At 42.3% G+C, this 25,001-nt stretch overlaps 2 protein-coding genes across 7 annotated transcripts in view; one reads left to right on the plus strand and one right to left on the minus strand.

The window, feature by feature from the left end:
- XNDC1N (XRCC1 N-terminal domain containing 1, N-terminal like) overlaps window positions 1–1,619 on the minus strand; it is a 40,521-nt gene extending 38,902 nt beyond the window's left edge. For 2 of the 4 annotated variants that reach the window (XM_088843155.1, XM_088843154.1), the window contains exon 1: window positions 1,443–1,619. The gene's annotated coding sequence lies outside the window, so the exon portion shown is untranslated. Of the gene's footprint in view, window positions 1–1,351 lie in introns of all 4 variants that reach the window. The other 2 variants (XM_088843153.1, XM_088843152.1) reach the window with 1 other exon arrangement.
- A 379-nt stretch (window positions 1,620–1,998) lies between these two features.
- Window positions 1,999–25,001, plus strand: part of RNF121 (ring finger protein 121) — a 76,707-nt gene continuing 53,704 nt past the window's right edge. The window contains exons 1-2 of one of the 3 annotated variants that reach the window (XM_055423579.2): window positions 2,032–2,113; window positions 2,996–3,111. Coding sequence is in view for 2 of the 3 variants with exons in the window: in XM_055423578.2 (XP_055279553.1) it covers window positions 2,051–2,113 (63 nt within the window). In the remaining variant the exon portion in view is untranslated. Of the gene's footprint in view, window positions 2,114–2,995; window positions 3,112–25,001 lie in introns of all 3 variants that reach the window. The other 2 variants (XM_055423578.2, XM_055423580.2) reach the window with 2 other exon arrangements.

Genomic DNA, 25,001 nt, shown 5'->3' on the forward strand with positions numbered 1-25,001 from the left:
GCAAGAAAAGGGCAAGCAGTCCAATATAAAACTGGGGAGACGATATAAACATACAATTCACAAAAGATAAAATCTGAATGACCAATACCCCATATAAAAAAGTGCTCAGCCTCACTGATAATAAGGAAAGTGCCAAACACCTGTTCCTCTAAGACTGGAAAAAATAGAAAAGTCTACAATATGAAGGAGTGGCAATAAAATGGGGAAATGGGCTCTCTCATAAACACTTCCAGCACATCTTAATTCTGTCGAGCTACATTTCAAGAATAGCCACGTGTCCTGGTTTACTTAAACAGTGCAGCTCTAGCTCATGTGCACAAAAAGATACATGTAATGTTTCTAATAGCAAAAAGCATAAAACTCTAATGTCCACTAGTTGAGGAATGAATGAATGAAATGTTCTATATCATATGAAATACTGTATAACAGTTAAAAGGAATAAATTAGACGTAAATATATGTAAACATGGATAGACTGCCTCTCCCAAAATAGAGTGAAAGAATAAGTTATAAAAAATATAACTATACATAGAAAAATAGCATTTATGTTTTTTACAAAAGGAAATGAAACAATACTTGTACTGGCCACTGAATACACACTTTTTTTTTTTTCAACAGACTGGGAGAATACACAGCTAATTATAGGACTTGCTTCTAGGGAGAATGAAAGGATAATGAATCTGATAGTAAAGGACACAGACAAATTCCACTTCTGTTTCATATTATCTTTCTTAAAAAATGAGTATACAAATAGATTATGATGTCAATCGTCAATTGGGGGTGGTGAGTATACGGTGTTTATAATATTCTTTGTACCCAGTTTCACATAATATAATTCCAATTTTAAATAAATGTAGATGGGTCCCAAATGAAGTTGACGGTCAATCTAATAATGTGAGCCCACAAGACATCCTAGCCCTATCTATGCTGTAGATTCAGCCGGGACCTCCGGGGGGCGGGGTGAAGTGTAAGCAAGGACCACAGGCTTGCGAGGTGTAGGGTTCAGATGTATAATGTACAAAAAAAACAGGGTGCTGGAAATGAGATAGGAAAACTGTAAGCTGGGGTGCAGCATAGTGAATAAGATGTACAGAACGGGAGTAAAGGTAGAAGCTGGGGACGCAGTGTGTGGGCACAGTAAAGAATTGGAAGACGTGTGAAGCGGATCCGGAGGCGTGAGACCCTAAGAAGCAGTTTGGGGGGCCGCAAGACTCTTCAGCTCTCAGATTCCTGAGCCTAAGCCGCTACTTCCACCGCTTCTCGGACTGCGCTGTTCTGTCCACTTCCTTTATGGCCACCCTTCCTCCCTTTTGTCCATTCCCCTCCCCATCGAAAACCCTAATGACCCTCACCCGGGATAATGGACCTCGAAGTGCCACCGCTGCCTTAGATCTTGGACCAAAAAAAAGAAAAAACTTTCTCCCGCCAATTTGGCCCTCTAACCTCCGCCTTCTGACCCGAAGCACCACTCTTCCGCCTCCCGAAGCCCGGGAACAGGTTCTGGGGCCTCAAGAAGCCGCTGTTTCCGGAAAATGACTCCCACCAAGGTAAGAAGACACGTGCTATAAACAGAAAAATACATTCGAGTGGTTTACGTATATTTCACGCATTGCAAGTCTCCCGGAGAAAGCTGACTTTAAACTTCCGGGTCAATTTCTATGCATTCTGGGAAATGTAGTCCTTAGTCTCCACGCTTCACTCGAGTTGCCCATTGAGGGAGCGTCGCAAAGTAGACAGCTTAGGGGCCCTTCTCTTTGGTTCTACACAGGGGAAAATTGGTAACATATTTGTACTGAAAATAATACAAGGCTAATTTCTCATTTCCCAAGATCCCTCCTCCGCCGCCGAAGCTTAGAAGTACACGGAATCCACCCCTCCTTAACCTCTAAGTGTGTAGCCCGCAGACGGTCTCTTAGTTGCCTTCGGGTCTCTGCCAGTCTTGGTGCTCCGCCCCCTCTGCCGAAGCTTGTACAGCCGATTGGCTAGAAGCTGTTGAGCGGCGGAAGCAGCTGGCTCGCGCGGGGCCTGCGGGGAGGGGGAGAGCTGTGAAGATGGCGGCAGTGGTGGAGGTGGAGGTTGGAGCCGGTGCTGCCGGGGAACGGGAGCTGGATGAGGTGAGAAGAGTTGAGAGTTGAGGAGAAGAAAGACTCAACCTGAAACTGAAGGGAAGGGAGGGGAGGTATCGGGAGTAGGGGTCCTAGGGGAGACGAGATTCTTAGAGGGAAGGAGCCAACTGGGGAGCGGGTGCGTGGAGAGGGTAATCTGAGGTACCCAGGACTCGGGGACTTGGAGGCAGTCATGGGGTAGAAGACTTACAGCAACCTCATGGGTGAAGGTGGAGGACAGAGAGAGAAGCCAGAGGGGTGGGGGTGGATTTAGGATTAAAAGCTGAGAGTCCTGGCGAGGACTAAAGGGCTGCCAGGTGGTTTGAGTTAGAGGGGCGTAGACTTCTGTGAGGGAAAGCGGGGTTTTCACTGAGGGAAAGGACTGTCTGGGTTTGGAGTCGGGGCGGGGGACGCTGACCAGGGAAGAGTGTTTGTCTACTAGTATTACAGGTTTGAGTTATTTTCTATGTAAGAGCGCTTTACGTTCTAGAACTTTGTACATAATGTGGGCTCGATAGAGTTTTGGTCAACGAATGGTAGAATGAATGGGTGAGTGAACAATTGTATAGTGAAATTTATCCATTCACTCACTTAAACGTTAAAGTATCACCTTTGAGTGAAGCTCAGGGGTAAGTGCTAGGGACCCTCCCATAGAGGAACCCAAGGTATGGTAGTGGGAGACGCACAGGAAGTCTTTTCATTGGAGGTATATTGGTGGCACTGAGAAGAGGGGGCCAGTTCAGTATGGGGAAGGGAAGGCTTCTCAGAGGAGTCGAGTCTTAACGAATCAGTGATTCTCCCTCTTTCTCCCTTTCCCTCTTTCCTATTAGACTTATGAGTTTTTTGAGAGTGAGCTGTTGAGGGTGTATGTCTCTTTTACCTACGTAACAGGCATTTAACAGCGGGTGTATTCAGTGACCAGTGGTCCTTGAAGGAAATCACTAGGAGGAAAGAGACGTTGAGTTTGAAGGGAATGAAGGGACAGCGCTGAGAAGCAGAGAGATAAGGTGAGAAAGGAAAGGGAAAAGATTCTGAGGCCAAAGGTACAGTCATGGCTAGGGGTGCCTATGGTCTTGCCCATGACAGCGTATGGACAGCAGGGAGGAATAGGAGAAAGGGGTTTGATTGTCGGGGATGGACCCAGTGGGATCTCTGAGGGATCAGTTTCTCAGAGACCTTGGGTGGGCGGGGAGTGTGGGGTGGGGATTGGGGATGAGGCCCAGAGAAAGGGAGTAGAAGTGGACTTGAGAAGCAAAGCCTGTTGTTTGGTGGTGGGATGACTTGGAGGCTTTGGTTTACCTAACTGGGAACATTAAGGTGGGGAGAGGAGACTGAGAAACTGACAAGTGGTCAGAGCAGGGAGAGATTTTCAAAGAACCATTTTAGACCCATGTCTTTCAGTCACTAAAGACCAGGGGTGTTTGGATACCACTTGGTTGGTGAAGTGGGGTAGTTGTGGAAATGACTTCCTTTCAGCTTTAAGTTTCTGTGATTATGGTTGGCTGTAGTTCAGTGAGATATATTTGAAAGTGCCTTGTAAAAGTAAATAATGTGTTTAGGTTATTATACATGTTTTGTTAATCATGGCTTCTTTTGAGCAGGGGGAGCTGATTTCAGTTACATATACCAGGGTTCATTGAGATAAAGAGCAAAAGTTTTGGCAAAGGAGAAAAGAACTTAAAGTTTTGAAGTTAGATATTTTTTATTTTTGCTTATCTTCCTTATTGTTTTGAAAACCAAAGTGCTTCTAGTATCATAATTATACTTCCAGAGTGTCGTGCCTAGAAGTCAACTTTATATGAAACACTAGCATTCATCCCAGAAACTTCTGTTCCTTGTTTCATTTACTAAGAAATAATATAATCTGCTGTCTGGAGATTCTGTGTGTACTGGTTCTGTCCTTTTCCTTGTGTGTTTAAGAAAGTAACTCTGAGAAGCAGGAACAGTTTTCCCTTCAAGCTCAAATAAGGAGGGGGAGAGGCAGGGGTATGGTCTGGCTGACCTTAGTTTGTGAGTGAGTTTCTACTAATGCTTCCCCAGCTGTTTTTTTTTAACATCCTTAACTAGTGAAACAGAGGGTGAAATCCATCCTTTAATTTGTAATTATGGGAGTCTTCCATGTATTGCTGCTGCAAGTCACTTCAGTCGTGTCCGACCCTGTGTGACCCCATAGACGGCAGCCCACCAGGCTCCCCCGTCCCTAGGATTCTCCAGGCAAGAATACTGGAGTGGGTTGCCATTTCCTTCTCCAGTCCGTGAAAGTGAAGTCGCTCAGTCATGTCCGACTCTTAGCGACCCCATGGACTGCAGCCTATCAGGCTCCTCCGTCCATGGGATTTTCCAGGCAAGAGTACTGGAGTGGGTTGCCATTCCCTTCTCCGCTTCCATGTACGCACTGGGAATTCAAAGATGAGTAAGACAGGATCTTTACCAATTTATAATGTAGAGAAAAGACATGCAAATGGCCCACTGCAATACTAGATACTTTTTATAATGGAAGGGTGTAAGAGATTCAGTGGGGCACTAGAGACAAGCACTCAAATCTGCTGAGAGTCATTGAAGTCTTTATGATGGAGATGGGTTGGAGCTGAAAAATGAAAGGTTAGGTTTACAAAGAAGCATGTGGTATCAGAGTTGCTCTCCTTTAACACTTTCTACTTGGTAGAGAGACTACTGTGAAGCTCAGATTATAAAAAAGTAATGGATAACCTAGCTAAGATGCCACTTCTTTGGAAAGACTGCATGCTCTGATTTCTTTAGGATATCTGATCTATGTTTTCCAGTATCAGGTGTCCTTAGCATAAGTAGTCTGGAATAGCAGCCATCAGTTTATTCATATTCTTTTCCTTTCCTTTTTTCTTTTTCATTATTACTTTCTATAGTAGTTAAGGTAGTTTAGGTTTCACTTACTGCTTCTCCTGAGGGCTTAGGAAAAGAGCTACTAGTAGAAAAGACCACTGTTTATTGAGCGCTTATCATAAACCAGCTCCTGTTTAAAGCCTGCATTATCTCATTTATTATTAACAGCAACCCTGTGAATTAGTTGGTGTTTACTGAATTTTGTAAATGAGGAGACTGAGGCAAGAGAGGCTAAGTCGCATTCCCAGGATTCCAACAGTTCATGATGGGGAAGTGCAGATTTCAGCCGGGGTCTGCCTCTGTTGTGCAGAACTAAGTTTTACACCACCATGCTATGCTGAGCACCTGGGTTCCATTCTCAAGCCAGGCTCATCTTACCAAAGTAAACTACCCCTTTCTTAATGTACAAAGGACCCATCACAAATATGTGAAATAGCATTTCATTCCTGAGAGGTTCAGAGTGGGGGTTAACTAAAAGAATATTGGTTTTTCTATCCAGATCCTTTAGTTTACCAATAACTTGATTCTGCTGATTCCCTCCCTGGTCATGGGGAGTGACCAGCCCAGTGGCAGTTTGGGAGATGAGCTATGGGTCTAGCCAGCTCAGGCTAGGTATTAAACAGGCTGTGATGACTGCCTAAGTTCTTTCACTTGCTAAACACCATAGGGTGCTTGAGAGTGTTGGGGAGGATAAAGCATGGATACCAGCTTGGAGGCCCGGAAGCTGGCTTACTCCTGGAGCCTGTGAGTTCCTTCTTGAAGGGGTAATGGGCCAGCCATTAAAGGAATCGGAGGCACCATCTTGGCACAGAGACCTGGCTTGGGACCTAAGCTAAAAAAGCACTTCAACATCCTATTGGGGCCAGTATGCCTGCCTGGATAGTTCCTGTGAATTCTGGATGTGTCTGCTCCCAGTAGTTGTTCATCTGCCAAAATGATGTGATATCATGCAGATCAGTGAGTAGCTTCCAACTCAAGTTCAAAGCAACCTACAGCTAACTTATTGTTGCCTTTAGTGGGTCATTTACCTCTTCTGGGCCCTGATTTATTCTTGTTAAAAGAGAAGATTGGATTAGATCGGTAGTTTTTAAACCTTAGTCATGAAACCCTTTATTTAAAAAAAAAAATCTCACTTTGAAGACTTGTAGTCCTTGAAGGGACTCAGAGCCCATTGAGTGTCTCAAACCACACTTTAAAAACCAGGGAGCTTTCTCTTACACTGATTGGATGACCCTATTTTATGTTCCTTCAGCCTGCCTGTAGGTGCTCCTCTAGCCCACCTCTGCCGAGCATTATTTTAACTCTCTGGGTCTTCCCCACTAGATGTTGACTGCCCAAGAGCAGAGTCCAGGTCAATCTTGCTCATGGTCACAGTCCCTTCACTTGGTGTGGGGCCTGGCATAAAGCAGGCACCAAACGGTGTTCGACAAATTATTATTTTTGAATAGTGGTAATACACTGCTCTCCTTAGTAGTATGTGCTTTTTTTTTTAATTGAATGTTTACAGCATCCCTATGAGAATTGAACTGTTGAACTAAATCATGACTAAAGCTCTAACATCCTGTATACCATGTTTCTGATTACTGCCAGGTCTTTGTGCTGTCCTGTCCACCTGGAGTACCTTCCCTTTCTCCCTGTGTCTTTCCAAATCCTATGTGTATTTAAGGTCCAAGCCCAAGATGCTCTTGTCTTGTAGAACTAGTCTGATCTACACTAATACCCTCTTTCCTTGTCTTTCATGGTTTTTCTCTGTGTTCATTTATCAATTCATCAAACTTTTTGTTTAATTGTTCCAGGTACTATGCTATGCTTGATCATATGATGGATAATGTGTGATAACTGCCTTCAAGGAGGTCACAGACTAGCTGGGTGGAGAGTGATAAGTACAAATTTGTGACACAGATGCTGTGTCAGTGGAGTAGGTGCCATAGGTACATCAAGGAGGAAGTGGCAATCTATATCATATCTTCTTTTCTCAGGCAGACTGTAGACATTCCCATCTGTTGCTTCTTCAAAGTAGTAATCTTGGACTGTTTGTTTTGTTTTTTGTTTTCCCTCCCATAGGTTTCTCCCTGTAGACATTTGATAAATGCTTCTTGTTTCCAGGGATTTTCTTCTCTAGGGATTCTTAGTTAAAGTCAAGAGCTTGTTGAAGGATTGAGGCATATGTGACTGAAGTTTAATCTTGGCTATCTGACCATGTATCTTCGGATTTTTTTAAAAGTCTTTTTAAAGACTAATCATTTTAAAATGAGTAGTAGTGTAATGTAGTGTGCAAAAAAAAACTAGTTATAAATGATAGACCTAGGTTTTAGACTAGGATAGCAGATTTTATTTTATCTCAGTGACAGCTAAATGATAATAGATGCTTAGAAGACTGTTCAGAAGGATTCTAAGGCCAGGGCTCAGTGTGAAAGTGCTGAAGGCAAAATGATAACAGTACTTACTATGTGCTAGTTCCTGTGACAAGTGCTTTCTATGCATTGTCTAATTTCATACCACAACTTTACAAGATAGATATTATTATGGCTATATCCATTCTACAGATATGGAAACTGAGGCACAGAGAATTTAAGTAACTTGCCTAATGTGGACAGATGGTAAGTGACAGAGGTAGAGTTCAAATCTAAGATGACTCCAGCATCTGTGCTCTTACTCTGGGCAATATGAGTACTATAACTTCCCATGCTGTCCTATGCTAGACATTTCTACTGTGTAAGTGTGGGGCTTCATTTACAGAGGTAATTTGACTGGGGTCACACTCTTTGAGACTGAGTTCTCTTTGAAAGTGCTTTTTGTTGCTCAGTTGTGTCTGACTCTTTGTGATTCCATGGTCTGCAGCACTCCAGGCTTCCCCTGTTCTTCACCATCTCCTGGAGTTTGCTCAGACTCATCTCCATTGAGTTGGTGATGCCATCCAACCATCTCCTCTTCTGTTGTCTGCTTCTCCTCCTGCCTTCAATCTTTCCCAGCATTAGAGTCTTTTCCAATGAGTTGGCTCTTGGCATCAGGTGTCCAAAGTATTTGGAGCTTCAGCATCAGTCCTTGCAGTGTATATTCAGAGTTGATTTCCTTTAGGTTTGACTGGTTTGATCTCCTTGCTGTACACGAGACTCTCAAGAGTCTTTTCCAGCACCACAGTTCGAAAGCATCAATTCTTTGGTGCCCAGCCTTCTTAATGGTCTGACTTTCACATCCACACATGACTACTGGAAAAACCATAGTTTTGACTATATGGACCTTTGTTGCCTAAGTAATGTCTCTGCTTTTTAGTATACTATCTAGCTTTGTCATAGCTTTTCTTCCAAAGGGCAAGCATCTTTTGATTTCATGGCTGCAGTCACCATCTGCAATGATTTTGAAGCCCAAGAAAATTAAGTCTGTTGCTGTTTTCCTGTCCATCCTTATATCCTTGGTGCCTGGCACAGAGTATGACTCAATAAATGTTTGAAGATAAGAACTCATGAGAGATTCCACACCTTAATTCTTCATCTTTGAAATGATAGGTTTGGACCACATGACTTCTAGAGGTCTCCCGCAGCTTTCAGAATCTTGGATCCCCATATTTTACTTTGCTTTGTGAGTCCTATAATTCCTGTTGGGTATTCAGTAAATGGTAGAGAATGACCTAATGAAGGTATAATTATTATTAATAATCTGTGCTAATAATCTTAGGATAACAGTAAAAAAAATGGTGATAGGAAAGTTGTAGACAAAAAGGCCTACATATAACCTCTAATACCATAACCTTTGACTTCCTGTGCAGTCAGAGTCTCATACTCCAGCAGACATGCTGTCTACATGTCTACAGACAGTTTTTCCCATTTGATTTCCCATTACAAACCTCCTACCCGCCCCAGCTCACTTTTTCTTTTTGCAATTAACCTGTTACTTAATAACTCATCTACTTCCAGAAGGAATTTAAAGTGTTCTCTGGTCAATAAAGAGCTTCCCTGGCAGTACAATGGTAAAGAATCTGCCTGGCCGTGAGGAAGATGTGGAAGATGCAGGAGACACAGGTTCAATCCCTGGGTCAGGAAGATCCCCTGGAGCAGAAAATAGCAACCCACTCTAGTATTCTTGCCTGGAAGATTCCATGGACAGAGGAGCCTGGCGGGTCCATGGGTCACAAATAATCAGGCACGATGAGCACATACACGTGCTGGTCAATACGGGAAGGTCGGAGAGAGAATAAGAAAAGATGAAGAGGAATGTTCTAATTTTTTGAATGTAGGAACTGTCTTTCTCATCTCTGCATTCCTCTGCCTTACCCAGTGCTTGGCAATAGCAGACATTGATTATATTTGTTGAATAAATGAGAATGTTTGTAGATGTGGATTCTACTCAGGTTTAAGGAAGTGCAAAGATTAACTGACACGCTGTCTGTCCTGGCCTGGCAGTAATACAATAGCTCCTGACAGTACTATTTGCTTATAAACTGCTTTTTCAATTTTAATTAATGCCGTATGACTCCTCACCAGTGAGTCATAAGCACAGAATCTGAGGGCCTGCTTTTTGCCCCCACAGTACCCTGTGTAGACATCTATCAGCACTTACTGTGTTGTATTGTTTGTCTCCCTCACTGAGCAGTGAACTTATTGAGGTGACAGACCATATTATTTTTTACCTCTGTGTTCCCAGCACCTAATCTTTCACAATAGCGTAGAGTGGATATTCAAATGCTTATTGAAGGATCTTAAATCTAACCCATTTACCCATGTCAAACACTCCCCGCAAGTGGTCACCTAGTCTGTGTTTAAACACAAAGAATCCGCCTGCCAATGCAGGAGACCTGCGTGGAGAAGATCATCTGGAGGAGGAAATGGCTACCCACTTCAGTATTCTTGCCTAGGAAATCCCATGGACAGAGGAGCCTGGTGGGCTACAGTCTGTGGGGTCGCAAAAGAGTTGGACACAACTTGGCTCGACTTAGTAACAGTGAAAAAGAGTTTATCATTCTTTGGTCAACCTCTTCCTTCTTTGATTTCCTCTGTTGCAGTATTCTTCAGATTGGGCTAGAGTTCTTATTTCTGTAACTTCATCTTTTTAGTCCTCTTTTCCTATATCCTACTTTGCATCTTTGGCCCATGATGGAGGCACATGCCCTGCCAGAGAATCCTTTGACGAATTTAGGTTCGGTCCACCTGGGGTTAATTAGGTTCAGTTCACCTGGGGCTATTGGCCTAAAAGCTTACTCTGTGGAAGTCAACCCAGGATAATCCACCCAGTGTCATTCCTCTTCTCTATTTTATTTCTTTGTGTTTTCCCTTCTTGAAGTCATTTATCTCTCTGCTCCTCAGAGGAAAATCTGTCGGTAAACATAAACTCATTAGTTCCCTCTAAAGTGCAGCTATCCCAAGAGGACGCTGAGTTATGGCCATGGGGCTTTTGGCCCTGAGCAACTAGGGAGAACCAGTGGGGAAAGGGGAAGCTGGAGGCCGAGAGCATAGCCCTGCCATGGCCTGTTCGCTCTGCCCTCCTTCCCCCTTCCCATAGGATGTTCTCAGTAACTGAGTGTGTCTGTTACTGAGGGCGTCTCCGGACTACTCCCCATTTGCCCATAGGATTGAGCCCACCCTCTTCTGAGCCTGTCATTAAGCTTCCTGTCATTTAGCTCTCTTTCTGCTGATAACAGTAGCTAACTTTTTTAGTGCATGCTGCGTCGCAGGCATTATACCAAGCATTTTACATGCATTAGCTGTTTTAATTCTCTTTTAATACTATTATTATCTTCACTTTCCAGATGAGTAAAAACTGAGGCATTGCCAAGTAACTTATTCAGGGGTGGATAGCTTGTAAGTAAAACTGGGATTTGAACCCAGCGATGTGATGCCATGATCTCTATTGCTGGTATACTCTATAACATGAATTTACTGTTTTCAGAATTCACCATATATTTATTGAGCCTTTAATTTTGCCAGATAAGTTTATTTTGTGTTGGGAATTCATAAATGATTAAAGAGGGACTTCCTTGGCAGTCCAGTGGTAAAGACTCCACTCTTCCACTACAGGGGCACGGGTTCGAACCTTGGTCAAGGAACTAAGATCCTGCGTGCTGCATGTTGTGGCCAAAAAGAAAAACCAAAAGAACCCCATAAATGTTTAAAGAGACTCTGTGTTTCAAGAGTTCATGATCTAGTAGGGAGAGGGATCCCCTAAGTAATAATGACAATGTGTGTGATGAGTGAAGTCATGTATAGGTACCACAGGTACATGGCAAAGTGTGAAAGTGTATTTGGGAGAGTTAGGGAAGACTTCGGAGAGGATATGATGTTGGGCTCATTCTTAAAGCAAGAATAATGTTTGTCATATGATCAGGAGACTAATTTATACCAAGGTAAAAGCACATATATGTGAAGGAGTGAAGGCATATTATCTCCAGGCATACTATTAAACATACTTTTCTCCACTAATAAAATATTTAGTGATACCTGCTTGCTTTATGCAATGCACTGTGTTAGGTACTTAAGTTGAGAGGAAATATACTAATTCATGTTTCATGCCTTCAAAGAGCTTTCATACTTCAGTTAGAAAAGTAGCACATGTAGTTCAATTGGAAAGGCTATAATTATAAAATAAGACATTCTAAATACCTCATCAGTAGAAAAAACAAAGTGCTGTTGGGGAAGTAAATCTCTTATCAAAATGGTTAGGGAAGGCTTCATGGAGAAGGAGCTGCCTGAGCTGGGCCTTAATGGATGATTTATTAAGTTTCACTAGAGAGAGCATTAAAGCTTAATTTAATTTAATTAAAGCATTAAAGAGAGGCTTAAAGCTCAACATTCAGAAAACTAAGATCATGGCATCCGGTCCCATCACTTCGTGGCAAATAGATGGGGAAACAGTGGAAACAGTGGCTGACTTTATTTTTCTGCTCCAAAATCACTGCAGATGTTGATTGCAGCCATGAAATTAAAAGACCCTTACTCCTTGGAAGAAAGTTATGACCAACCTAGACTGCATATTAAAAAGCAGAGACATTACTTTGCCAACAAAGGTCCATCTAGTCAAGGCTATGGTTTTTCCATTGGTCATGTATGGATGTGAAAATTGGACTATAAAGAAAGCTGAGCGCAGAAGAATTGATGCTTTTGAACTGTGGTGTTGGAGAAGACTCTTGAGAGTCCCTTGGACTGCAAGGAGATCCAACCAGTCCATCCTAAAGGAGATCAGTTCTGGGTGTTAATTGGAAGGACTTATGTCGAAGCTGAAACTCCAGTACTTTGGCCACCTGATATGAAGACCTGACTCATTTGAAAAGACCCTGATGCTGGGAAAGATTGAGGGCAGGAGGAGAAGGGGATGACAGAGGATGAGATGGTTGGATGGCATCACCGACTCAATGGACATGGATTTGGGTGGACTCGGAGTTGGTGATGGACAGGGAGGCCTGGCGTGCTGTGGTTCGTGGGGTCGCAAACAGCTGGACACGACTGAGCGACTGAACTGAATTGAGAGAGAGCATTAGAAATAAAGGTCCCAAGTAAATATGAGAAAGTAAATGTGTTTGGGGATCAGCAAGTAAGAGAGGACTAAGTAATAAATGGAGAAACATAGATTGGAGCCAGTATGAAGTTGACTTTAAATGCCAAGTTGAGGAATTAAGACATATCCACTCTTGCCTTCAGTCAACAATTATTGAGTGCTTCAATATGCCAGATACAGTGCTGGGGACACAAACATGAAGACATAACTCCTGCTTTCAGGGGGCTAATAGTCACATAGAGGAAGACAGACATGGAAACAAATGATTGCAGTATAGTGCAAGTGTGTGTTATGTACTGTGGTGACAAAGGAGAGAGTGACTAACTGCTTGAGGGAATCATTAAAGACTTAACAGAGGATGCTTGAGATGGTTCTTGAGGATTGAGTTCAGTAGAAAGTCTGTGAGAAAGGGAAGAGTGATCCAGCACAATGAAAAGATATGCAAAGGCTTGGAGGCGTTAGAATAGGATATTCTATTCTATTCAGCATAGAATATTCTGGGAACTGTAAGAATTCCTGTATTAGTGGAATATAGGTTAAATGTAGGGAGATAGCAGTGAGTGATAAGGTTGGCAAGGCTTTTTTAACAACATGCTAAGAGGCTTGAACTTACAACACACTCAGATCTATGTCTCAGAATGATCAAATATGGTAGAAGGGTGGAAGTTATTTTTGGATCAGTTTGGGGAAAGGAGAAGAAATTAGTTGGGAGTACTACAGTAGTCCAGGAGATTGTGGGGATCTGAGCAAAACCAAAAGCATGGTGGAGAAAAGTGAGCAGCTATAAAAATATTAAATAGAGTGCACTTATTATTTTTTGCCTATTCCATTCCTTAATTCACTCACATTCGTCAAGCGTTTATTAAATATATAATCTATATTATTTATTCATTCTGATTCAAATGCAACTTCCGGATGTCAGGAATTTTTCTAGGTCCCAGTATTCAGCAGTGAACAAGACAGTGAAGGTCCTTGCTCTTATGAAGTTTACTTTCTAATCGGGGAAACACAGATAATAAGTAAGTAACCAGCAGGATAGCTTCAGTTAAGTACTCTGAGAAAAGGACGGAGAACGACTCGAGGAGAGGTGCTGCTTTCAGTGGGGAGGTCTATGGAATGCCTCTGAGGAGGTGATATTTAAACTGAGACCTGAATGAAGAAGACTTGGCAGCTTGTAGATTTGGAAGCATACTGTGTCAAGTTGAGGGAGGAGCAGCTACAAATCAGTGGCAACGGCTTACGCATGTCTTGGGACCAAAGAAGACCAGTGGGGCTGAGTTACAGTGAGCAAGAGAAAAATAGTACCATATGAAGTCACAGAGTTTGGCAGAGTCAAATATGTAAGACCTTGTAGATGCTGCTGAATGTGTTGAATTTTATTGAGAGTACAATGAAGATTTTGGATGGTTTTTAAAATAGGAGTGAGGCGAGCTGATTTGCATTTTTAAAAAAGATATTTCTGGCTGCTTTGAGGAGAATGGCTTGTAGGGGAGCACTCGAGGAGGGCAGTTAAGAGGCTGTTGGCAGTAGTCTGAGTGAGAAATGATAGTTTTGGAGTTGGGGGATAGGGGGAGTGTGAGTAGGGTGGCAGATATGGCGAGATGAAATTAGAATGCTTTGAAGTAGAACCTACAGGACTTGCTGGTGGATTGGATATGGGATGTAAGGAAATGAAAATAATCAAACTTGACTTTCAGGTTTTTTGAGTTTGTTTTGCTTTTACTTGAGTAGTTGGCAACACCGTGGCTGATGTTACTGTGTACTGACAGGGCAGACTAGGAGAAATTTTTGTTGGAGTGAGGAGAAGGAAATACAGAAAACTTGTGTTTGTCTATGCTAAGTTTGAGATGGCTATGTAAACATCTAAGTGGTGGTGTTAATTAGGCAGTTGGAAATATGAATGTAGAGTGGGAGGAGAGTTCTGGACGTTGGTCTGAGACTGAAGATCTGCCTTTTTATCCTATCTCTACCACACAGTTTTTACTGAGACAAGTCAGTGAGACACTCTTGAGTCACAGAGTTGTCGGCTTAAAGTAATAATAAAGTTAGTTGTTATGCCAGTCTTTTGTGTATGGTGGGAGAATCCTGTTTATTCATGTATCCATTCATCAAGCATGCACTGAGCATTTATCATGGCACTGTCTTAGCTGTGAAGGATAATGAAGGCCCTGCTCTCAGGCTGTGTAGTCCAGTGGAAGAGTTAGTCAAATAAGCAGATGTAACAACTGTTGTAATACAGAGACTCACAGAGCTCTCTGTGAGCACAGGAAATGGGGGGCAAGAGATCAAGAGAGGCTCCCCAGAGAAGTGGCATTTCAGCTGGTGTGGAAAAAATGACCAGAGGTTAATCAGCCAGGAAAAGAAGGGACAGACCCTCTAGGCAGAAGAAGCAACATGAGCAAGGTGGGAGGTGAGAGGGAGGGAACAGCACGGCCAGGGCACCGTGTAAGGTTTAGTGTCACTGGAAAATCTTGAGTAGAAGGTGGGCCGTGGTGAGAAAGTAGGGGGACTGGAAAGGGAGGTGGGTGTGAGTTCACTGAGGAGTTTGGATTTTTATGTATAATGGGTGATTAACTGTGGAAGAACTTTAAGCACTTAAATGAGTGGCGTGGATCAGATCTGCATTCTAGAAAGATCACTCAGGAGACAGAAATGGAGAAGGGATTAGAGAGGCAGGGAAGGCATACCTTATTCCAGGAAAGTAGTACTTCCAGATTTATCTAATTTCAAAGTGCATGTGCTTTCTGGTGTATTACGTATAGTGCAGAGGAGCACGTGTTAAATGCCAGAGGTGTGCAGGAGCGGAGGAGGGTAAAACTGGAAGGCAGTCTGGGACAGATCATGTCCTTGTGTAGTCACATGAGCTCACTCTCAGTGCTTTCTTGGAGGGCACTATGTAGCCTACTGAGGAGTTCTTACTTTCTCTTACAGGCAGTATTAGGAAACCAGAAGATTTTGAACTTGAGTGACACAGTGACTGGCAAGAAAGGCATGAAGTTGAAGGACCTGGATTATGTTTGTAGCTTGAATAATAGAAAGGAAGAGATGATAGAGACATTTCCTGCCCCACTGATCTAGGCCTTCTGGTAGAACCAACCGTGTTCTTCAGTTTTTCCTTCTTCCCAAAGCTTCCCTCAGTCCTATTTGTATGCTTACAAGTTTGGAAAGTATTCAGTATTTACTATTGGCTGTTGGTGATCATGAAGGATTTCATGCTAGTGCTTAAGAGGAAGAATCACTTTCTAACTTAAAACCCACAAAGGACGGAGCACCTTTGCCAGCTGTGCATCTCTGATGTGATCCAGATACCAGGCTATCTCTTTAGGTCAAGTTTGACCTCCTTAAGGAGAAGAAAGGGCATTTCAAGCAGAGCCAACGTCTCAATTAGTGCTGTCGTGTGCTTTTTATCTCTCGCTGGCTGAGGAAATGGAGGGAGGGTGGCTGGTTTTCTAAGTAATGGAACGTTTTGATGACTACTTCTTAAGTTTGGGCCACTGTAAGAATGGCTTATGCAGAAGTTGCTTCTTAGGGAGCAGCAGCGGTCTCAGGGGTAACTGGTAGTAGCCAATGTAAATAAGTCCTGTTGGTTTCAGGTGGCTTTCCCAGTTCCTCTGGATTCTTCTGCAACATCATTCCCACTGTTTTGTTCAAGTGAGAGTTACTCAGCCTCTGTGTATTTCCAAAGCATGTGCTTTATGTCTAGTGCTAGGTGTGACATGTGAGGGAGATGCTGAACAAGTAAGGCATTATTCTTGTCTTCAAAACAGTTAAAAGCAGTAATGTCCACCTGTCATTTACTGAACATGTGCAATGCGTCAGATTATGTGCTAGTTCTTTGAAATGTGAAAATGAGTAAGATTCAGATGATTATCAGACCACTTTGGATTGCTAAATGGGAGAAAATATTTGTAAACCATATTTCTGATGAGGGATTTATATTTTGGATAGGTAATGAGCTCTTGAGAGTCCCTTGGACTGCAAGGAGATCCAACCAGTCCATTCTCAAGGAGATCAATCCTGGGTGTTCATTGGAAGGACAAATGCTAAAGCTGAAACTCCAATACTTTGGCCACCTCATGCGACGAGTTGACTCACTGGAAAAGAGTCTGATGCTGGGAGGGATTGGGGGTAGGAGGAGACGGGGACGACAGAGAATGAGATGGCTGGATGGCATCACCGACTCGATGGACATGAGTTTGAGTGAACTCCGGGAGGTGGTGATGGACAGGGAGGCCTGGCGTGCTGTGATTCATGGGGTCGCAAAGAGTCGGACACGACTGAGCGACTGAACTGAACTAAACTGAATGAGCTCTTACCACTTAATAAGAAAAAGGTAAATAATCCAGTAAAATATGAACAAATGATCTGACTAGACCTTTTTCTAAAGAAAATACACAAATGGCCGATAAGCACCTGAAAAGATGTTGAACATCATTAGCCATCAGAGAAATGCACATCAAAACTGCGATACCACTTCATACCCAATATGATGCTGTAATCAAAAAGATGTAATAACAGGTGTTGTGGGCGTAGAAGAATTGGACTCCTCATGCACTGCTAATGGAAATGTAAAATGGTACAGTTGCTGTGGAAAACAGTTTGGCAGTACCTCAAAAGGTTAAGCATAAGAGTTGCCATTTGACCCAGTAATTCCACTCTAGATATATACTTGAGAAATAAAAACATATATCTCTGTAAAAACTTACACATAAATGTTCATAGCAGTATTATAATAGCCAAAAAGTAAATTGCTCAAATGTCTGTCAGCTGGTAAATGGATACATAAAATGTATATCCATACAGTGGAAGATTACCTGTTACAAAAAAGCAGTGAACTGCTGATACATGCTGTATCATGATACATGGATAATCCTTGAAAAACATTATGCTATGTGTGATGCTACATAAAAGAAGCCAGTAAGTAAAGACAGCATATTGTGTGACTTCATTTATGTGAAAGATCCAGAAGAGACAAATCTAGAGAGATATAAAGTAGATTAGGGGTTGCTTAGGTCTAGGGACAGGAATGGGGAGTTGGCCAGTGAGCTTTGAGCTTTCTTTATAGTGTGATGGAAATGATTTAAAATAAGATGGCTGTACAACTCTATAAATATATGAACAGTCAGTGAATTGTCCACCTGAGATGGATGTTATGCCTCAATAAAGCCTTAAAAGATCCTTGACCTCAAGATGATTAGAGTCTAGAGATAAAAACAGACTCAGAAACAAGTATTAAATGTAGTAAATGTGACCTTACAGATTTGTGCAAATTGTAAATTTCTGGAGAACAGAGGAGGAAGGGAACTACTCTGCCCGAGGAGATCTGCTAGACTCTAAGCTCCTTGAGAGTGAGAGCTATTAATTTATTATTGTATTCCCTGTCCAGAGCAAAGCATGATCAGTTAACAGTTGTTGAATGGGTGTGTGAGTGAATAAAGTTGAAGAATATGTCACAAAGGCGGTGATATTTGAGCTGCATCTTAAGGAATAGAAATGAACTAGAGAGTGAAGGTCAGAAAGGAATTCTAGGAAAAGAAGACAGCAGCAGCCAAAGCACCGAGGGAGAAAAGGGAGGAGCATGTTCGAGTGGTAGGTGATTGAGTGAGGCTGGCGTAAAAGGCCGTTTGTTGGAGGTGTTGAGATAAGTAGCTGGTTGTACCAGATTATGAAGTACCTTGTGTGTCATACAAAGGAGTTTGGACTTTAATCCAAAGGCAGTAGAAAATTGTCATAGTTTGTCAGAGTAGGGGGCTGATGTCAGATGGTGTCTGACAAAGATTACTGTGGCTGCTTCTGTTAGGAATTGTTCTGGCAGAGAGAGCACCTCGGAAGTGATTGCACGTCTAGGAGAGAGCACAAGATAGTCTGGACCAACGAGGTGTGGCAATGAAAATCTGGAGGGAGATTTCATAGGTGGGTGGATGTGATCAGCACGTGGATATTCCAGACACATGGGCTTTAGGTGTTTCATAGTTCTGTTCTGGAAGGGCTTCTGGAAGAGGTGACATCTGGGTTGGTCTTAAGGATGGGTAGAAAAGTAAAGAGTGTACGGAAAGCTGGAGTGCAGGTAGGAAAGAGAGAGGAGGACCAGGTGGAGAAGAAGCCAGCTGGAGAAGTAGAAATTGTATGAGGTAGGAATTGAAGAACCCAGGAAGTGAGCATTAAATGCCCCAAATTTGATGATTGTTGAATGTAAGAGAGGTCATTAAATATTCGTTCCGCTTCTGTAGAAATTTGAAAAGTTTCTGTAAAAAAGCTTTCCAGTTCAGCTGGCCTGGAGGATGTGCTTTTCTGGTGATAGTAGGAGGGGTAAGAGTGCTGGGCAGACAGCAGCCACTACAGTCATTACAGCCAGCGTCTGCGCTCACTCCACTCCCCACAGTGCGCTGTCCGTGGCAGGCTTTACAGTTTGACTAAGCATAACCAATGTCTTCATGGTCCCCAGATGATTTATGAGGTCTGAAAAATGAGGTCATTGCACTTTAATTAATTGGCCTTGAATTCTTGCCAGGGCTAAGGAGTTAGAGAAGAATGTGAACGAGAAGGAAAGTGGGAGCTACAAATATGGGTAGGCCATGAAACTTTGAACTTCACATGTTATCCTAATCACTCAGCAGGCCGTGGTATCTTTCCCCAAGAGACAGAGGCAGCTAGCATGATGGTTTTGCTGTATTCGTAACAGGTTCAGAAACTAGCTGATCTCTCCTTTCTCTGGGCTTACACAGCATTTTGTTTATGTGTCAATGGTTATCTTTATCATATTATGTTTAATAGTCTGTCTCCCCCCTACCCCTTGGACTGTGACTACCGCAAGGTCAAAGGTTGGACTTAGTCATCTCTAATGTTTTCTGAAAGAGTGATGTCTCTAGCTGCATGGTTGCTCAGTCTCTGACTTGAAAGGATCACTTGAGACCTCTGAAGTGCCAGGTTACCCTGGTGGATGGGGTTCCAGAGTTTAGGGCCCTTTGCAGTTAACAGGTACTGAAGCTAGGGCAAGAGGCCGTCCTCCAAGTGATGGATATTTCTGATGCTTGCATATGGTCGTTGCTTGGTAAACTTTCATTGACTTAATTTGGTAGCATCCTGTTATATCACATCTTGCCACAGTAGAGGCTTTTGCTTTCACTTCTGTGGTAGCTAAGGAAACTGTGGCAGTCTAGAAAGCTGGAGTATTATAGCTGACTCCAAAGCTTTGGAGTTAGATTTGGCATGAATTATTACAGTATTTTACCTTTAATGGACCTTGAAAATCACTTAAGCCCACCTTCTCATTTTACATTTTGGGAAACAGGTGTGGAGAGAAGTGCCTTGTTTGTTGACATATAGCAAGTAAATAGCTATGCCAAATGAGGACTTAGAACTTTTTCTCATCACTGAGGAAAGTGGTTGTTGCTCTGGAGCGATTTCTTGGGGTGAAAAGTGGGAATAACGTAAAAGCCAAGGAAATAAGGCATTCCGCATGGGCTAGTTTTACTATTCAGCCTGCCCATGTTCTCCTTTTGTTGGAAACCTGTTTGGGGAAACCAGAGTGTCTACATGTAACCACATGATAGCCTACGTTTTCATTCTTTCTTCTCTCACTCTGCTTTATTTTTTTTCATAATACTGCTACCGGAAATTATTTCATATTATATATATTTACTTGCATATTTATTATCTGTCTTCTTCCTTAGATGGTTTTATAAGGGAAGAGACTTTGTTTTATGACTGTCTTGTACTTGAATGAATGAGCAGATGAACAGATATTTCCTGGCTGTCCCCAAGATGCCAAGCACATGCTTCCTATGACTTTGCCATTTGTAGGTCATGACATGTCTGTTTCTTTGTTTGGATTGATCATTCTTGAATATATCTAAACCTTCCTTAAACACAGAATACACATTATTGGCAAATGACTGTCCAGTAACTTCATAGTGCTTATATGAGTAGAGAATGAGGTTACCTTTTTTTGTGGATTTAGATGGTATAAGATTTAGCCACTTGATCAGTTAAACCTAATAGAGGACAGAATCTTGGAAGCAGTAGAGCAATGTGACTTGGCAGCCAGGGAGAGAATTCTTGGTGCATAGCTGTGGAGAGACAGCAGGATTCAGGGCTGTCTTACCCAGTAGGCACAGTGCCCAGTGGCCCATAAAAATGTCTTAATTTCTTTTAATCAGAAGAGAAAAATGGATACAATCCACCTTGGATGGTACATCTTTATATTAATGCAGTTATAAAATATATTTTTTAATGCTTAAAATTTTTTATTTTATTTTTGGCTGTGCTAGGTCTTCATTTCTGTGCACCGGCTTTCTCCAGTTGCAGCAGGGAGGCACTGCTCTCTAGTTGCAGTGCATGGGCTTCTCATTGTAGTGGCTTCTTGTTGCAGAGCATAGGCGCCAGAGTGTGGGCTTCAGTACTTGCAGCACACAGGCTCAGTAGTTTTGATGCATGGACTTAGTTGCCCCTTAGCATGTGTAATCTCCACAAAGCAGGAATTGAACCTGTGTCCCCTGCATTGGCAGGCAGATTCTTAACCACTGGACCACCAGGATGTCCCTAATAAATATATTTTTAATGTAGGAAGGGTTCCACAAAGGCGAAAGTACCTAGGGCCCATGAAAGTCATAATGTGGCCCTCGCATGACCTTGTGGCTAGTCATTGGCTTGGCCATTTGATGCCCAAAGCTTTGATTTCTTCCTTAAGGTCTGCGATTCTTTCCCTATCACTCCTGTCCCTGTCCCCCATAATGTCATCTTTAGGGAGTGATTTTCTCTTTTATACCTCATTTGAGTGTTCTGTAAAATGGAGAGTGGTGCTCCCTCTACTGAGTAAATGCTTTTAAAACAGCCTAGTTGTTTTATTTTTTATCTGTCTTCTCAAGGGCAGGAAAAAATGTCTGGTTCATCTTTGTATCTCCATGTCTAGCCCAGAACCTACACATTTAGTACAGAAGTGCCTTAAATGAGAGTTGAGTAAATGAATAAATGTATCAGACTTCACAGATAGCTTCAGAGGCTTGCTTTTCTTTCTCTATAGTATGCTTTACATATATTCTTTCAGTTCAGTTCAGTCGCTCAGTCGTGTCTGACTTTGTGACCCCATGAACCATGCCAGGCCTCCCTGTCTGTCACGAGCTCCCAGAGTTTCCCCAGACTCATGTCTATTGAGTCAGTGATGCTATCCAACCATCTCATCCTCTGTTATCCCCTTCTCCTGCCTTCAATCTTTCCCGGCATCAGTCTTTTCAAATGAGTCAGCTCTTCACATCAGGTGGCCAAAGTACTGGAGTTTCAGCTTCAACATCAGTCCTTCCAATAAACACTCAGGACTGATCTCCTTTAGGATGGACTGGTTGGATCTCCTTGCAGTCCAAAGGACTCTGAAGAATCTTCTCTAACACCACAGTTCAAAAGCATCAATTCTTCGGCGCTCAGCTTTCTTTATAGTCCAACTCTCACATCCATACATGATTACTGGAAAAACCATAGCCCTTGATGAGATGGACCTTTGTTGACAAAGTAATGTCTCTGCTTTTTAATATGCTGTTTAGGTCAGTCATAACTTTCCTTCCAAGGAGTTAAGTGTCTTTAATTTCATGGCTGCAATCACCATCTGCAGTGATTTTGGAGCCCCCTAAAATAAAGTCAGCCAGTTTCCACTGTTTCTCCATCTGTTTGCCATGAAGTGATGGGACCAGATGCCATGATCTTAGTTTTCTGAATGTTGAGCTTTAAGCCAACTTTTTCACTCTGCTCTTTCACTTTCATCAAGAGGTTCTTTAGTTCTTCACTTTCTGCCATAAGAGTGGTGTCATCTGCATATCTGAGCTTATTGCTATTTCTCCCGGCAATCTTGATTCCAGCTTGTGCTTCTTCCAGCCCAGTGTTCCTTATGATGTACTCTGCATATAAGTTAAATAAGCAGGGTGACAATATACAGCCTTGACGTACTCCTTTTCCTATTTGGAACCAGTCTGTTGTTCCATGACCAGTTCTGACTGTTGCTTCCTGACCTGCATACAGGTTTCTCAAGAGGCAGGTCAGGTGGTCTGGTATTCCCATCTACTTCAGAATTTCCCACAGTTTATTGTGATCCACACAGTCAAAGGCTTTGGCATAGTCAATAAAACAGAAATAGATGTTTTTCTGGAACTGTCTCGCTTTTTTGATGATCCAGCGGATGTTGGCAATTTGATCTCTGGTTTCTCTGCCTTTTCTAAAACCAGCTTGAACTCTGGAAGTTCACGGTTCATGTGTTGCTGAAGCCTGGCTTGGAGAATTTTGAGCATGACTTGACTAGCGTGTGAGATAAGTGCAATTGTGCGGTAGTTTGAGCATTCTTTGGCTTTGCCTTTCTTTGGTATTGGAATGAAAACTGACCTTTTCCAGTCCTGTGGCCACTGCTCAGTTTTCCAAATTTGCTGGCATATTGAGTGCAGCACTTTCACAGCATCCTCTTTTAGGATTTGAAATAGCTCAACTGGAATTCCATCACCTCTACTAGCTTTGTTTGTAGTGATGCTTCCTAAGGCTGTCTTGACTTCACATTCCATTATGTCTGTCTCTAGGTGAGTGATCACACCATCATGATTATCTGGGTCGTGAAGATCTTTTTTGTATAGTTCTTCTGTGTATTCTTGCCACCTCTTAATATCTTCTGCTTCTGTTAGGTCCATACCATTTCTGTCCTTTATCGTGCCCATCTTTGCATGAAATGTTCCCTTGGTATCTCTGATTTTCTTGAAGAGATCTCTAGTCTTTCCCATTCTGTTGTTTTCCTCTATTTCTTTGCATTGATCTCTGAGGAAGGCTTTCTTATCTCTCCTTGCTATTCTTTGGAACTCTGCATTCAAATGGGTATACCTTTCCTTTTCTCCTTTGCTTTTCACTTCTCTTCTTTTCTCAGCTATTTGTAAGGCCTCCTCAGACAGCCATTTTGCTTTTTTGCATTTCTTTTTCTTGGGGATGGTCTTGATCCCTGTCTCCTGTACAATGTCACGAACCTCTGTCCATAGTTCATCAGGCACTCTATCAGATCTAGTCCCTTAAATCTGTTTCTCACTTCCACTGTATAGTCATAAGGGATTTGATTTAGGTCATACCTGAATGGTCTAGTGGTTTTCCCCACTTTCTTCAATTTAAGTCTGAATTTGGCAATAAAGAGTTCATGATCTGAGCCACAGTCAGCTCCTGGTCTTGTTTTTGCTGACCGTATAGAGCTTCTCCATCTCTGGCTGCAAAGAATATAATCAGTCTGATTTCGGTGTTGGCCATCTGGTGATGTCCATGTGTAGAGTCTTCTCTTGTGTTGTTGGAAGAGGGTGTTTGCTATGACCAGTGTGTTCTCTTGACAAAACTATTAGGCTTTGCCCTGGTTTATTCTGTACTTCAAGGCCAAATTTGCCTATTACTCCAGGTATTTCTTGACTTCCTATTTTTGCATTCCAGTCCCCTATAATGAAAAGGACACCTTTTTGGGTGTTATTTCTAAAAGGTCTTGTAGGTCTGGTATTGTATATATGGTATTATGTATCTCCAGCTATCTTTTCAGAGGTTCTGTCAGCAAAATATATAGAGCTATGTGGACACTTAAGAAAATAATGGGGGAAACAAGGGTGTTGCACCATCTTAGAGAGTTAAGAGCCAATGTGAACTGTCATGTCCACAGGGGAAATGAATAGTCTTTTTAACACATCATGCTGAGACAGCTAGATAGCCACAGGCAAAAGAATGAAGTTGGACCCCCTCCATCGTGCCATATAAAAAAATTGACTCAAAACAGGGTGGTGCAGGGGGACAGACCAATGACCTAAATGTAGTAACTAAAAATATAAAACTCTTAGAAGAAAAGATAGTCATAAATCACAATCAGATTAGGCAGTAGTTTCTTAGATATGACACCAAAAGCAAAAGCAGTAAAAGAAAAAGGAAATTGTACTTCATCAAAATGAAAAACTTTTGTATTGCAAAGGACATCACCAAAAAAAGTAAAAAGACAACCCACAGAATGGGAGAAGGGGACTTAGCTGGTGGCTCAGACAGTAAAGAATCCACCTGCAATGCTGGAGACCTGGGTTTGATCCCTGGGTTGGGAATATTCCTTGGAGGAGGGCATGGCAACCCACTCCAGTATTCTTGCCTGGAGAATTCCATGGACAGAGGAGCCTGCAGGCTACAGTCCATGGGGTTGCAAAGAGTTGGACATGACTGAGTGACTAAGCACAGCACAGAATGGGAGAAAATACTTGCAGGTCATTTATCAGATAAGAGACTTTATATCCAGAATATATAAAAAAAAACTTTTATAACTCAACAATAAAAATATAAATAACCTACTTTTAAAAAATGGACAGAAGGGTTCCAATAGGCATGTAAGAAGCTTGGAAATCACTATATTCTAAGAATGAGTAAAAAGCTGAAAAAACTGAAAAATCAACAATTCTTAGATCTTTAAAAAAGTGAGGTCATAGGACAAAGACAAACCGCTGGCCTGAATCACAACTTACAGAAGCAGAAACCTCTGTGGGAACCAGTATTGGAGCAGGGAAACCTGGATTGTAATAAATTG

Source organism: Moschus berezovskii, chromosome 14 (assembly GCF_049115385.1).
Source record: "Moschus berezovskii isolate FMDL1 chromosome 14, NW_MosBer_1.0, whole genome shotgun sequence".
Taxonomy (NCBI): domain Eukaryota; kingdom Metazoa; phylum Chordata; class Mammalia; order Artiodactyla; family Moschidae; genus Moschus; species Moschus berezovskii.